General features: G+C 54.8%; 1 protein-coding gene across 7 annotated transcripts in view; it reads left to right on the top strand.

Moving 5' to 3' along the window:
• Nucleotides 1-6: 6 nt before the first annotated feature.
• The window catches only part of LOC113483084 (dynamin-3-like), a 196,710-nt gene continuing 184,880 nt past the window's right edge, over nucleotides 7-11,836 (top strand). For 5 of the 7 annotated variants that reach the window (XM_026854334.1, XM_026854335.1, XM_026854333.1 and 2 more), the window contains exons 1-6: nucleotides 7-278; nucleotides 691-1,438; nucleotides 2,158-2,357; nucleotides 2,964-3,159; nucleotides 3,416-3,559; nucleotides 3,759-3,877. In XM_026854334.1, the coding sequence (XP_026710135.1) occupies nucleotides 129-278; nucleotides 691-1,438; nucleotides 2,158-2,357; nucleotides 2,964-3,159; nucleotides 3,416-3,559; nucleotides 3,759-3,877 (1,557 nt within the window). In that variant the 5' untranslated portion in view covers nucleotides 7-128. Of the gene's footprint in view, nucleotides 279-690; nucleotides 1,439-2,157; nucleotides 2,358-2,963; nucleotides 3,160-3,415; nucleotides 3,560-3,758; nucleotides 3,972-4,341; nucleotides 4,474-4,971; nucleotides 8,018-9,939; nucleotides 10,232-11,836 lie in introns of those variants that run through there. The other 2 variants (XR_003398951.1, XM_026854337.1) reach the window with 2 other exon arrangements.

Here is an 11,836-nt window from a genome sequence, read left to right as displayed (position 1 = left end):
TGCGGAATCGCCGCGTCCAATGGGCGCGCTGCGCACTCGGATGTCGTCAGCGCGGCGTGGCGGGCGCGCGGACACGTGCGGCGGGAGCGAGCGCCGGGAGCTAACACCGGGGCTGAGCCGGCCCCGGCATGGAGCTGCTGCCCCGGAGCGAGGACTTCGGCTCAGCACGGTACTGGGATCGGTTCTTCCAGCAGCGCGGGCAGCGGCCCTTCGAGTGGTACGGGGCCTTCCCGGAGCTCTGCCCCGTCCTGTACAAGTATGTCCGGCCCCGCGACAAGGTGAGGTCCGTCTGGTACCCAGCGCCGTGGGCCCGGGCAGCGCCTCCCCTTGGGCGGTGACCTCTGCGCCGCCACATTCCCGGCTTAAACGGCCATTGTGCGCGGACGCAGGATGTGAAGCCCCCGATGTGCCGTAGTGGGATGAGAGACCCTCAAGTCGCCCTGGTATGGGGAGCTCTGGAGGTTAAAACTGTCAGATCATCCCCCAAAGAGGTGCAGCAAACGCATCGCTTCTGTGCTCATGTGACTTTTCTATATGGAAATGTTATCTTAGTGCCCCGGAGAGTGGATTTGCAGGTGCTGTGGTTGTCACAAAAGGTTCATGGCCGTGCCTGATATTTGCTCGTAAAATGCTTTAGGGTGTGTTTTCAGGGCGTTCTCACCATCACGCTGCTCTTGTGCTGCTCCCCAGGTTCTGGTGGTGGGCTGTGGGAACTCAGAGCTGAGTGAGCAGATGTACGACATGGGGATGTGCGAGGACATCGTGAACATCGACATCAGTGATGCTGTGATCCGTCAGATGCAAGAGCGGAGCGGGAGCAGAAGGCCAAAGATGAGCTACGTGCTGATGGACATGCTTCAGATGGACTTTCCTGACGCCCAGTTCCAGGTGGTCCTGGACAAAGGCACACTGGATGCCATCCTCACTGATGAAGAAGAGGCCACGCTGGTCAAGGTGGACAGAATGTTTGCTGAGATCAGCCGGGTCCTGCAGGTAGGAGGGCGCTACCTCTGTGTCTCCCTGGCTCAAGCCCATGTGCTAAAGAAAACAGTGGAATACTTCTCCCAGGAAGGCTGGTTTGTGCGTGTCCATCAGGTGGCCAGCAGTGGGGACAAGCAGCAGTTTGTTCTACCAGTCTTTGTCTATGTCATGACAAAGTTTAGGAAGATTTCTGGCTCGGCACCGCAGATCCTGGAGATCTGCCCTGAGGAGCAGGACAAGCCGATGCGGGTGGAGAGTGCGGAGCGGCTGGTGGCAGCGGTGAAGGACAGGCAGCATTATGCCCTGCTCTGCAACCAGCTGAGCAAAATTCCCTGTGGGGAGCAGGTTTCCCTGGATCTGTGTGACAAAGAGAGCGGGAAGCCTCGCTACACGCTGCATGTGGTCGACAGCCCCTCAGTGAAAACTTCCCGGGACAATCACTTCGCCATCTTCATCAGTGAGTACAGTCTTTCCTGCCTGCAATGAGATAGTGCTCTGGCCAGGAGCTGCAAAATGTCCAGTGGCTCTGGCCCCACTGAAATCAGGACTGGAGAGGGAAATAACCCACCTGTTTTAGTCATGGCTTTGTGGTGGGACATATGTTTGCCTGGTGGTGCAAGCAAAGATCTGGCAGAGAGCTTGCTGCCTGAGTAGATGTCTGTCTGGCAGCAGAGAGACACTGCCTGCCCTGGCCCCAAAGTGATGATTCCTGCCTTGATGCAGGTGACAGCTGCCATAGCACATCGCTGCATAAAGCCAGAGCCCAGCACATGCAACTGGAAAGGCGTCACTGGTGTGTACGTGTCCTGACTTGCCAGGCCCAGGCTGCTTGGGGCTGCACTTCGCTTTTGCATTTGCACCTCACACAGTTGTGCTGGGCTCTGCCAGCAACACTGTTCCCTGCCTGCGTGCCTGCAAAGCTGGGGCTTAGCACAGCCTGGAGGTGGGTTGTGAGGCTCTTGGCCAACCCTTCTTATGAGGTCTGGCTTTTCCAGCCTTCTGCGTGAGCCTACCCAAAACGGGGAAGGTCCTCTTGATGGTTGCATAGTGCCTCTCTAGGCATGCAGCAGTACCTCCTTGTGATGTCTTGCCATTCTCTGTAGCTCCTCTCTTGGAGGCCGGGGTGGTTTCTCAGGGACTGGGACTGACCCAGACTGATAGCTGTCCCTTCTGCAGTCCCGCAGGGCAGAGAAACAGAGTGGCTCTTTGGGATGGAGGAAGGGCGGAGGCAGCTGGCCACCAGCGCGGGTTTCAGGCGCCTTGTCACCGTGTCCCTGCACAGGGAGCAGCACTACGAGGGCATGGCGGGCATCCAGGCAGAGCTGTCGGGGAAGGTGATGGAGCTGGCCCCGCCGGGCCTCCCTGCCCGGCAGCAGGTGAGCCCCACCACCCAGCCCCCTTGCTTGGTTTCCCCAAAACCAGGGCCGGACTGTCTCTCCGCTAGCAGCGAGTCCCTCTTCTGTGAGGGACACCAAGCTGCAATGTGTGAGCTGGCTGCCTTGGCAGGGAAGAGGCCAGTCTCAGGTGTAGCTCCTTTGTTTATCTCCAGCTGGTTGCCTCTGCTTGGAGGCAGGATTTGAGGTGCCTGCGTGGCACAACTCAGTGTGATGTCCTTGCCTTCTGAAACGCAACATCCCAAGAAAACCAGGCATCCTGTGAGCATCCAGCCCCTTTTTAATCTTAGCTTTAACCTTTCCTGTCCCTTCTGTCTCCTCCTTCCTGCCCTAATTCCCCAAACATGAGTTCTTGCAAGAAGTCTTGGGGTATTTTCTCCCTGTACCCCAACACATGTATATGGGAGGGAAGCTGGTGTCCCATGCGCTGGTCCTCAGATCCCCTGTGGCCGTCTATGGCACATCCCACTGCTCCCACACTGTGTCTGCTTTGTCCCAGCTCTTCAGCTATGGTCAGGACATGAGGAATGCCACAGTCTGTTCCTGTAGCCTTTCCTTCTTCACACTGGTCCCTGTTTCTCCCTGCAGGTGCCCTTTCTGTCCGTAGGAGGGGACATTGGGGTGCGGACAGTGCAGCACCATGACACCAGCCCCCTGAGTGGGGAGTATGTCGTGGAGGATGTGAAGGGGGACAGCAGCTGCTACTTCCGACGCCTCATCTTCCTCCACAACAGGAATGTGGTACAGTCGGAGGCTCGCCTTCTGGCCCCCATGCCGCATCCAGGTATGTGGGATAGATTGGGCAGTCAGGAAGGGGCAGGGGCCAAGGGTGAATTTTTGGGGTGGTAGAGAGTGAGGTTGATACCGGTGGAAGATAAAAGTCCCAGTAGGACCTGCCTGCCTTGTCACGGGGCAGCTCTGGAAGTGGTTTTGTGCCCTGCTGCCTGCCTCGTGGGTGGTATGGGCTGGGGATGGCTGGTCCCCAGAAAGCATCCTTGTCTGCTGCCTTGCCTTACCAGCCGATGCCTCTTGTTGTTCAGGCCAGAAGAAACGAAGGAGGGACAAGAAGAAACCCAGCCCTGCTGAGCTGCCCACAGCCATCGACAAGAGCTACCTGTGCTGTGAGCACCACAAGGCCATGGTTGCGGGGCTCTCCCTGCTGGGGGACCCTGACTCCCTCCCAGGTGATGAGGCTGGTGGTGGGAGGCTGTGCCCAAGGCAAGAGTGGGGCAGGCGTGTGTGTGTCCACATAACCCAGCTCCTTGGGGACGGGCTTTCCTGGCTGTGGCACCCTGTGTGCCCTTCCCGGAGTGGTTTGGGCAGGAGGGTGGAATGGGTGGTGTGGGCCTGACCCAGTGACTCATGGAGCACTCTCATTGGCAGGAACCCCGCTGGCGGTGCTGGTGGTAGGCCTCGGCGGGGGCAGCCTGCCCCTCTTCATCCATGACTACTTCTCGCAGGCCCACGTGGCCGTGGTGGAGATTGACCCCTCCATGCTGGAGGTGTCTACGCGGTGGTTTGGCTTCTTCCAGGGTGACCGGATGCGGGTGCACATCTCTGATGGCCTGGACTATGTGGCCAAGCTGGCGGCTGAAGGTACCACCTCATGGAGCACCCCAGGTCACCCGTCGAGGCCAGTGGGTGACATGCTGGGGACTGGGCTGCTTTCACCCTCTGCTTCCCATCCCTGCCTGTTTCCTGCCATGTGTCACAAGCTCCAGCCTTGCCAGGTCTCAGCAGTTCATAGGTGTGTCCTCACCAACGTGTGCAGGGAACCTTAGATCTGCTGCCTCCCTCAGCGCTGAGGGCTGCTGCTATGGGTTTCATTTGGAAAGAGAAACTTCAGAAGAGAGAAATGTCTGTAATGTGGCAGAGGGCGTCATCACCACCCTGTTTGTTGCCTCCCCACTGTACCCGGCTCATCTCTTTCCCATGGCATAACAAATCTCTGCTCTCCCTCCTGCAGCACCAGCCCAGTATGATGCCATCATGTTCGATGTGGACAGCAAAGATCTCACGGTGGGGATGAGCTGCCCGCCCCCAGCCTTTGTGGAAAAGCCCTTTCTACAGAAAGTTAAAACCATCCTCAAGTCAGAAGGTAGGAGAAGAGATCTGGCTCTGTCCCTGCAGCCAGGCTGGTGGGTCCTGTGCAGAGTTTCAGTAATGGGGCTGTGCTATGGTTTTTCATCCTGGAGAATAGCCACCATGGCCAGGATTGCTGCATGGCATCTGCCGCTCCTGATGGATCCTGGATCCGGGTGTTTCAGTGGGTGTTGTGACAGCAGGGAGCAGGGAGGAGTGGGTGGTCTATGGCAGTGCTGGGTCAGGGGGGCTGAGACATCCTGGGGGACCAAGAAAGGTTGCGGGAAGGCAGACGGTGTAGGTGGTACCTGGGAACAGATTGTGTGGCCACCCATGACCCGTGTGGCGACAGGGATGTGGACCTGGGCCAAGGGCACCAGAGGGATGCTGGTGCTCGTGCTGTTGCGGGGAAGACATTTGCACCGGGGTGGCACCAATTCAGCTGTGTTCCCGCAGGGAGTAGGGTGGTGTATGTGGGATCGTTTGAACTCCTGTTCCTCTCGCCCTGCTGCAGGGGTTTTCGTGCTTAACTTGGTGTGCCGTGATGCCCGGCTGAAGGAGTCTGTCCTGGCCACCCTCAGGGAGCTCTTCCCGCTGCTCTATGCACGCCGCATTGAAGGGGAAGTCAACGAGATCCTGTTCTGTCAGCCCAGCTCCAGGGGCCAGCAGGACCCCACAGAGCTGGGGGCACGTGCCCAGGCGCTGGAGGGGGCCCTGCGGCAGCCTGGGCGCCCCTGGGACAGCTCATACGTGCTGGCAGACATGCTGCAGGCTGTCAAGATTCTCTGAGAGGGGCTTTGATGCCACTCGAACAAGAAACGGGTCCTTATTTGGGTGTTGTGGCCCTGCAGCGCAGGGGTGCCTGTGGCTGGGCCTGCCATACTGGAGGGGCCAGTGCTAGCCTGGGTCTGCCTGAGGGATGGAACTGCCACAGGGAAGCACTCCCCACAGCATGGCTCCCTGGGAAGCAGTCCCAGACCATGGAGGGCTCTGAAGCCCCAGGGGCAGCGTTAGGGGGTGAGTGGAGGAAGGTGCTGTGGGACTGGCAGGACTGTGGGTCTGCCACCATTGCTTTCCTCTTGTGGGGAAGAACGTCCCTCTGACCATCCCCTTCCCCTCTAGCACAACTCCTGCCTACCCCCTGCCATGCTGCATCTCCCCACATCTCCAGCATCCCTGGTCACAGGTCTGTGAGGAGCCCCAGCTGTGCCCCAAGCCTGGTTGTGGATGTGTGTGGGTAGGCTGAGAGCTGTGAAAATAAAGTGCTCAGGACTGCTCTGAGGCCCACAGTGCTTTGCTGGGCGTATTTCTGGAGTGCCCAGCACCCCTGGAAACCATACTGTCACCTCAAGGGCACATCCTGGGGGCAGGCAGCTGTCCCTTGTACCCCCCTACCCCCTTCCTGCTCACCTTCCCTAAACCTCGACCCCACCATGTGCCTGCCCCTCTTCTGCATCTTTCCAGCTATCACCACTGTGAACTGGGACCTGTAACTCCTGGGGCCAGCAGGGACCCAGCCCTGTGGTCAGGCCCCTGGGCATACCAACGCACTGACTCAGCTGGTGCAGGTCAGTCTTCCTGCAGGATGAAAAGGCAGTGGGAAAGTTCCCATGGGTGTTCCCATGGCACCCCCATTCCTGCCGAGGTGCCTCATTTTGTCTCTCCAGAGGGTTTCAAAGCCTGGTCCCTCCCTGTACAATTTAGCTGAAAAGCTGAGTGTGTCCTGGCTGATTACAGAGCAGCTGACCTGCTGGTGTTCCCACATTCATCAGAAGTCAGTGTTGGGGGGGCTTGTCTTCCCTGCAACAGCTGGTACCAAAATGAGTGAGACATGGTACCAAAGTGATCAGCTTGCAGACATCAAGGTGACTTGCTCAGGCACCATGATGCTTTGCCACTGATCCCTCACCCTGTGCTCTCTTCTGCTGCTGACAGACTGAGCAGGGACATCTTTCTGGCAGCTGCTTTCCAAAGCAAACCCCAGCCACCTTTCACAGCCCAGGGTGGTAACAACACACCCAAAGCAGCTCTAGGAGGGATCTGACCTAGCTGTTGGTGTGGAGGCAACAGCAGCTGCAGGAGCCCTTGCCAGCTTTGCAGCTCATGCACCCTGTCCCACCAGGGTGTTGGTGGGCTGCTGCTCATCAGCTTCTTCCCCAGCAGGACCCAGCTCTCCACATGTGGGAAATCCTCCTTTGTTTGGAAAGCTGAGCCAAGGCTTGCAGTTCCTTAGCTCCACAGTGGCCATGGAAAGGGCACCCCATGAGCTCTTAGCCCCTGAATAAATGGGAACTGCAGCCACTGCACTGATGCGAGAAACAGGGCAGCCATGCTCACAGAAAACATGTCCCTCTGATCAGCAACTGACTGTATTTTAATTTGTCAGCAGGTTCTGCTTTGGAAACTGCTCTGCTCAGATCCCTTTTAGGATGCTCCCTGCCATACTCACCTTCACACAGAGTGGGACAAATCAGTGCTCTACTTTCTTCCTGGGCTGGCCTGCTTCTATGCTGAGGGAGCAGATACTTTTTTAAAATAAGTGCTTTTGATGGTTCCCAGGCACTGGAGAGCAGGGCTGGCCTGCTTCCTGCCTCATAAAGGATGGCAGCATGAGCATGTGCTCTCCACATGTTGCTCACCACCCAGTCGCTCCTCTGTGTTGTAGTGTGTTTGGGGCAGCACGTGGTTGCTGGTTAACAGGAGAGATAAGGCTGGAGATCAAGCTAGGTGGAAGTCCGTCTGCCACCATGCAATTAGTTTCTAAAGTTCCTCTGTAATGAGCACTGTTTTGAAAGATACCCATTATCCATCCAGCTTAGCGATAGCAAGTTTCTCAATTGGATCAGCACTGCTGCATTTAGTCTATTTTTAACTTAGTTTTCAATTCTCAACATAATTCCAATGACATAGGTTTGTGTGTGTGTGCCCTTTATCTCACCAAAACCATCTCCTTTCTTCCCCAGGAGCTCATACAAAGGCTGTGTTCATCCCTCCCTTGTCCAGTCCTGCCTTTTTGTTGTGCTTCCTAATTGCTGTGTAATGCCACATCCTGGTAGAAAAATAAAAGCCATCTATTAGAGACAATATAAGGATGAAATCTCAGTTCATTGCAGCTGTCCTTGCAGCTACTGACAGCCCTACAAGTTTGGTCTGGAAATATTTTTCAGCTGGAAAATTGGCAAATTCATGAGTGCTGCAAATACCAAAAATCCTCCTCTGCAGGTAAAATGCTCCAAGGCTGGAATAATTGATGTGTAGTAAATATTTCTCTCCTGGCAGCCAAAACATGCAGTTAATGTATATGTTTGGCAACTGTGTTTCTGTTGAGTGTTTTGGCAATATACTCGTGTTTACATCCCTTATTCCTCACTTCCTTCCTTTGCAGCGTAGGCATGCTGTAAGTGGCAGGATAGAAACAAGCACTGCTGTCACTTAGCAACCTCTGCTGGCTTTGAGATGTTGACTTTCTTCTTTTCTGGATTTCCCAGCATAAAAAGAGATGGCCACATAACTCACTGCATGGCTCAGGTGTGAGGCTATAGCCAGCTGAGGATGCTTTGGTCTGGTTGAGCCTGAATCCCTCTCAGCATCACATCCATGTTCCGCTGCTGAGTGAGCAAGGTGCTAGGAACTGATGGGTCAGCCCTGGGTTTCCTGATTTTGTGTGGAGGGATGCAGCTGGTCATGCCGAGCCGTGGAGACTCTGTGGCCAGGCAGCTAGCAGGACGGTGACACTGCAAGGCAGGCAGCAGTGGGGTCCCACACATACACACTCTGTGGTGTAACTTCCTCAGGTGTCACAGCCCAGATCCCTGCTCTGCAGAAGGACTGGAAGTGGCTGGACTCTAGGGAAGAGGGTGGAGGTGAATGGGGGACATACTGTCAGCTGAAAGTATGTCAAGCAGCTGGGAGATATTTTGCAGTAATAAAAGCTGCAGGGACTAAGTGCTGAGGCTGCTTCCCTCCAGCTATGAAGAGCTCTGCCAGGGTAAGCCTGGCCCTGCTGGATGGGGATGCTGCTGCTGCCTGGGCAGGGCAGGGTCACAGCACAGTAAGCGCAGCAACAGCTGCATCTCAGAGAGTGGAAGTGGTTGGGAAGTGTTCTGTCCATACAATCTTCCCTCGGGGGAGCACTTGGCTTGCCTGGCTTTGTGACCAAGGAAGCAAGCATGCTGCCAGGCTGCAGTGCAGGACTATGGCTCTTTCCTGGGGTGTAAGGGCTGCAGGGAAACATATCTGTAGGCTGCAGTGCAGCACAGTGACTTTTTGCACGTGACTAAAGGATGCAACTGGAGGTCATAGTGGGAGAGAGCCCATCACACCAGACAGGACAGGGATTGGGGTGTCACTGTCCTGTGATCCATGAGTCAGCAGTGCCACATGCTGCAGGGGAGAAAGCACCTCCTCTTTACAGGGGAAAATGCTGCAGCCACGCTGGCTTTCTTTCACCAGCTTTAATTCTGTCTTTTGCAGCTTCAAGGTCTGAGCTCTCCTCCTGGCAGATACGCAGGCATAATGCTGACTGGCACCTTCCTGCCAGCACTGCAGAGCCAGGTGCTGCTGAGAACCTGGGAGCTCCCCTGTGCACGGAGCTCCTTGCTCACACCTACTCGTGCTTTGTGCCCATCAGCTGCCTGAAAAGCTCTCCAAGACTCTGGGTTTGTATCTGAATACAAAGAGGTACAAATACCTCAAGAAGGTGAGGAGGGTCCCCGGAGAGAAGATGATCATGTGTGAAGGACCCTGCCTCTTTTAAATGCTTCCTGGGGGTAAACGCAGCCTTGTCTGTGCTCTGCTTCCCCTGGGGTCGTGCCTGCTCTCCTGGCAGGGGAGCCTGCCTGGCTCTTCACTGCAGGCATCTGCAAATCTTCTCTCTGGTAGTGTATATGTAACCCATTTTTCATTAAGGGAATTGCACTGGTGTGTGTTTATAAAGTAGCCTGGGGACCTGATCCAAATGTCCTCAGTTTTAACATTATGCTGCCTGGTTAGGAAGAACTGTCTGTGGGCAATTTTGTGGGCTCAAATGCTACAGCTGCACCCTGAAGCCAGACTATTTTTGCTGTATATTTTTTCTGAAAGTCAAGTCAGGATAAACTTGCTGTCTGTAGGCTTGATCTGAAATGCACTGCAGGCTTTGGCAGGGCTGTGCTGGAGCTGGTGACATCTGGAAGCGAACTGACTGTGCTGATGGAATGCCATCCTGGGGAGCAGGGCACCCTTCCCGCCGTGCTGGGGAGAGGTGGTTAACAGAGGTCTTCTCTCCTTGCTGAGCCTGTCACATGTCAAAAAGAAATGATAAATATCGTGGGGCACAACTGAATGCAGGGTAAAAATAGAGCATGTTTAGCTGGCTATCCAGTGAGCAACGCAGCTCTGTGCTGTTGGGGGTCACACCTGGAGGTCCCCAGGATAACAGTTTCTTCCAGGATAAGTTTCTGGCCCTCTGATGCTTGCTTGGGTCTTTTTTTTTTTTTTTTAGGGTTATTCATTACAGGAAGCTTTGCAATGGTCTCTCTAGTACTACCCATTTCTTTTAATTTAGACACACTGAATCTCACAAATTCAAAAAGCCAGGCTGGGCTCCACAGAGGTTTGGAACAAGCTGCTTGGAGAAGTCAGAAAAAGCAGAGATCTGAATATACGCTTGGGTGCCCTTCATTTCCTCACTGCTCTCTTGGAGTGGTTGCAAAAATGAGCACCCTCGTGATAACACTGGCATTCATAATGAAAATGCTTGTGCCTTTTCCAGGATATGGGAAATCTATACTTGGCTGCTTGTGGCTTTTTTCAGGGGGGGGGAGGAATGGATTTTTGTAAGTGATGGAGTTGCAAGGTGAGTATAGTCACTTAGCAGCTTTAACCCAGCTTCAACAGACAAAGAAGTTTGGTTTGGAAACTTCCCAGACTTGGGGGAATTCCTCAAACTTTTCCTAAGTATAGAGGTTTTCTTATATTTTTTTTTTTTTAATTGTGGAAGCAAACAAAGATGTAATTTAAAGATGTAATGGACAGTTCCCTAGGTTATTAATTTGAAGGTGTGCATAGCTTTACTCCTGAGGCATTGTGCTTTATTTAATCTTCCTCTCTTGTTGAGATGCAATCCTATTGCCTGGCTGCTCTTCTACCCATCTTAATTACTTCACTGGGGCAGCACAAAGTGCTCTGACACTCAGACGAGGCGGATTTGACCAGAATGCCTTACTGTTCTTCCCGACTTCCAGCCTCCGTAGAAACCCATGAACTGGAGGAAGGCCAGGCAGCTACTCTGGTGCCTCTTGGCATAGCCTGCTAGCTCAGGAGTGGAGAAGAAAATAATCAGGCTGCTAACTGGCATAATTATGTCAGTAACCCCCAGGCCCCATCTAGATAGAAATGATCGCAAGGCTTTTCCCAGAGGCCTTGATGCTGGGGAGGGAGGTGGTCTAACCACAGCAGCAAAGCCACTGCTAGAGAAGCCATCTCTGCACTGCACCAATTTAAAACTTTTTAGCCAGAGCTAAAGCAAACTGTTCATTTGTTTCCAGGGTTAGAATTCAGTCTGTTGTAGAGAGTAATTTTTTTAGAATTATTGAGAGCTCTGGCCAAGAAGTTTTGATAATCTTCCAGATTGGTAATATCTGTCAGCCAGCAGGATGTTCGCAGTTCCCTTTTGTTTTGCTTTTCACACTGAATGAGGTCTGTGTCTGGTTTAATACAGAGGATAACTTTTATTGCTGCGGGACTCCAAAGCCCCCGTTTTGGATATTTTTGTGTTGTCACTGCTGCCAGTAATCACAGATAAATCTCATCTCTGTTGTTCGCCTGTGCTTTTAGCTCAGCCTCAGGTATGCGTTTTTAATTTAACCCACTGCAATGTTGTGGCTTGGACCTTGTTATCACTTCCCAGCCTGCTCCCGAGCCACCCACCTGCCACCAGCCCTGCCGGACCTGGCTTCTCAGACCTGCCCTGGCACGGGTCCGGGGAATGCCTGTCTGACCCTGGCAGCACTCCCGACCCTGGCTGAGCACCGGTGCCGTTTGCCAGGGCCCCTCGTGTGCTGCAGGGATAGATCGTGGTTCCTGCTGCTCCTGTTCCCGTAGCAGGTGGGAGCCGGGAGGAATTCAGCCACCGGGCCTGCTCCCAAATACCCTGCTTGGCCGATGGGGAAGGGCTGACGCCAGGTCGAACACCAGCAAGTGCGACCCAGCTGCCCCGTGTGCTCCCGGTTTGTCCCCGTTCCCAGTCTGGTGCCGGAGGCGTAGGGGACGAGCACACGCGAGCCTGCGCTGGGTGCCGGAGGGTGGCACAGCCGGGCACGGCGCTGCGCTGGGGGCCCGGGGGGACGCTGCGGCCCTTCCTGCCAGCGGGACGGGGTGGCGGCTGGGGTCGGGGCTCT

The sequence above is a fragment of the Athene cunicularia genome (genome assembly GCF_003259725.1).
Source record: "Athene cunicularia isolate RWA chromosome 8 unlocalized genomic scaffold, athCun1 chr8_part1, whole genome shotgun sequence".
In the NCBI taxonomy this organism is placed as follows: domain Eukaryota; kingdom Metazoa; phylum Chordata; class Aves; order Strigiformes; family Strigidae; genus Athene; species Athene cunicularia.
This window is presented reverse-complemented; position numbering and strand designations above follow the sequence as displayed.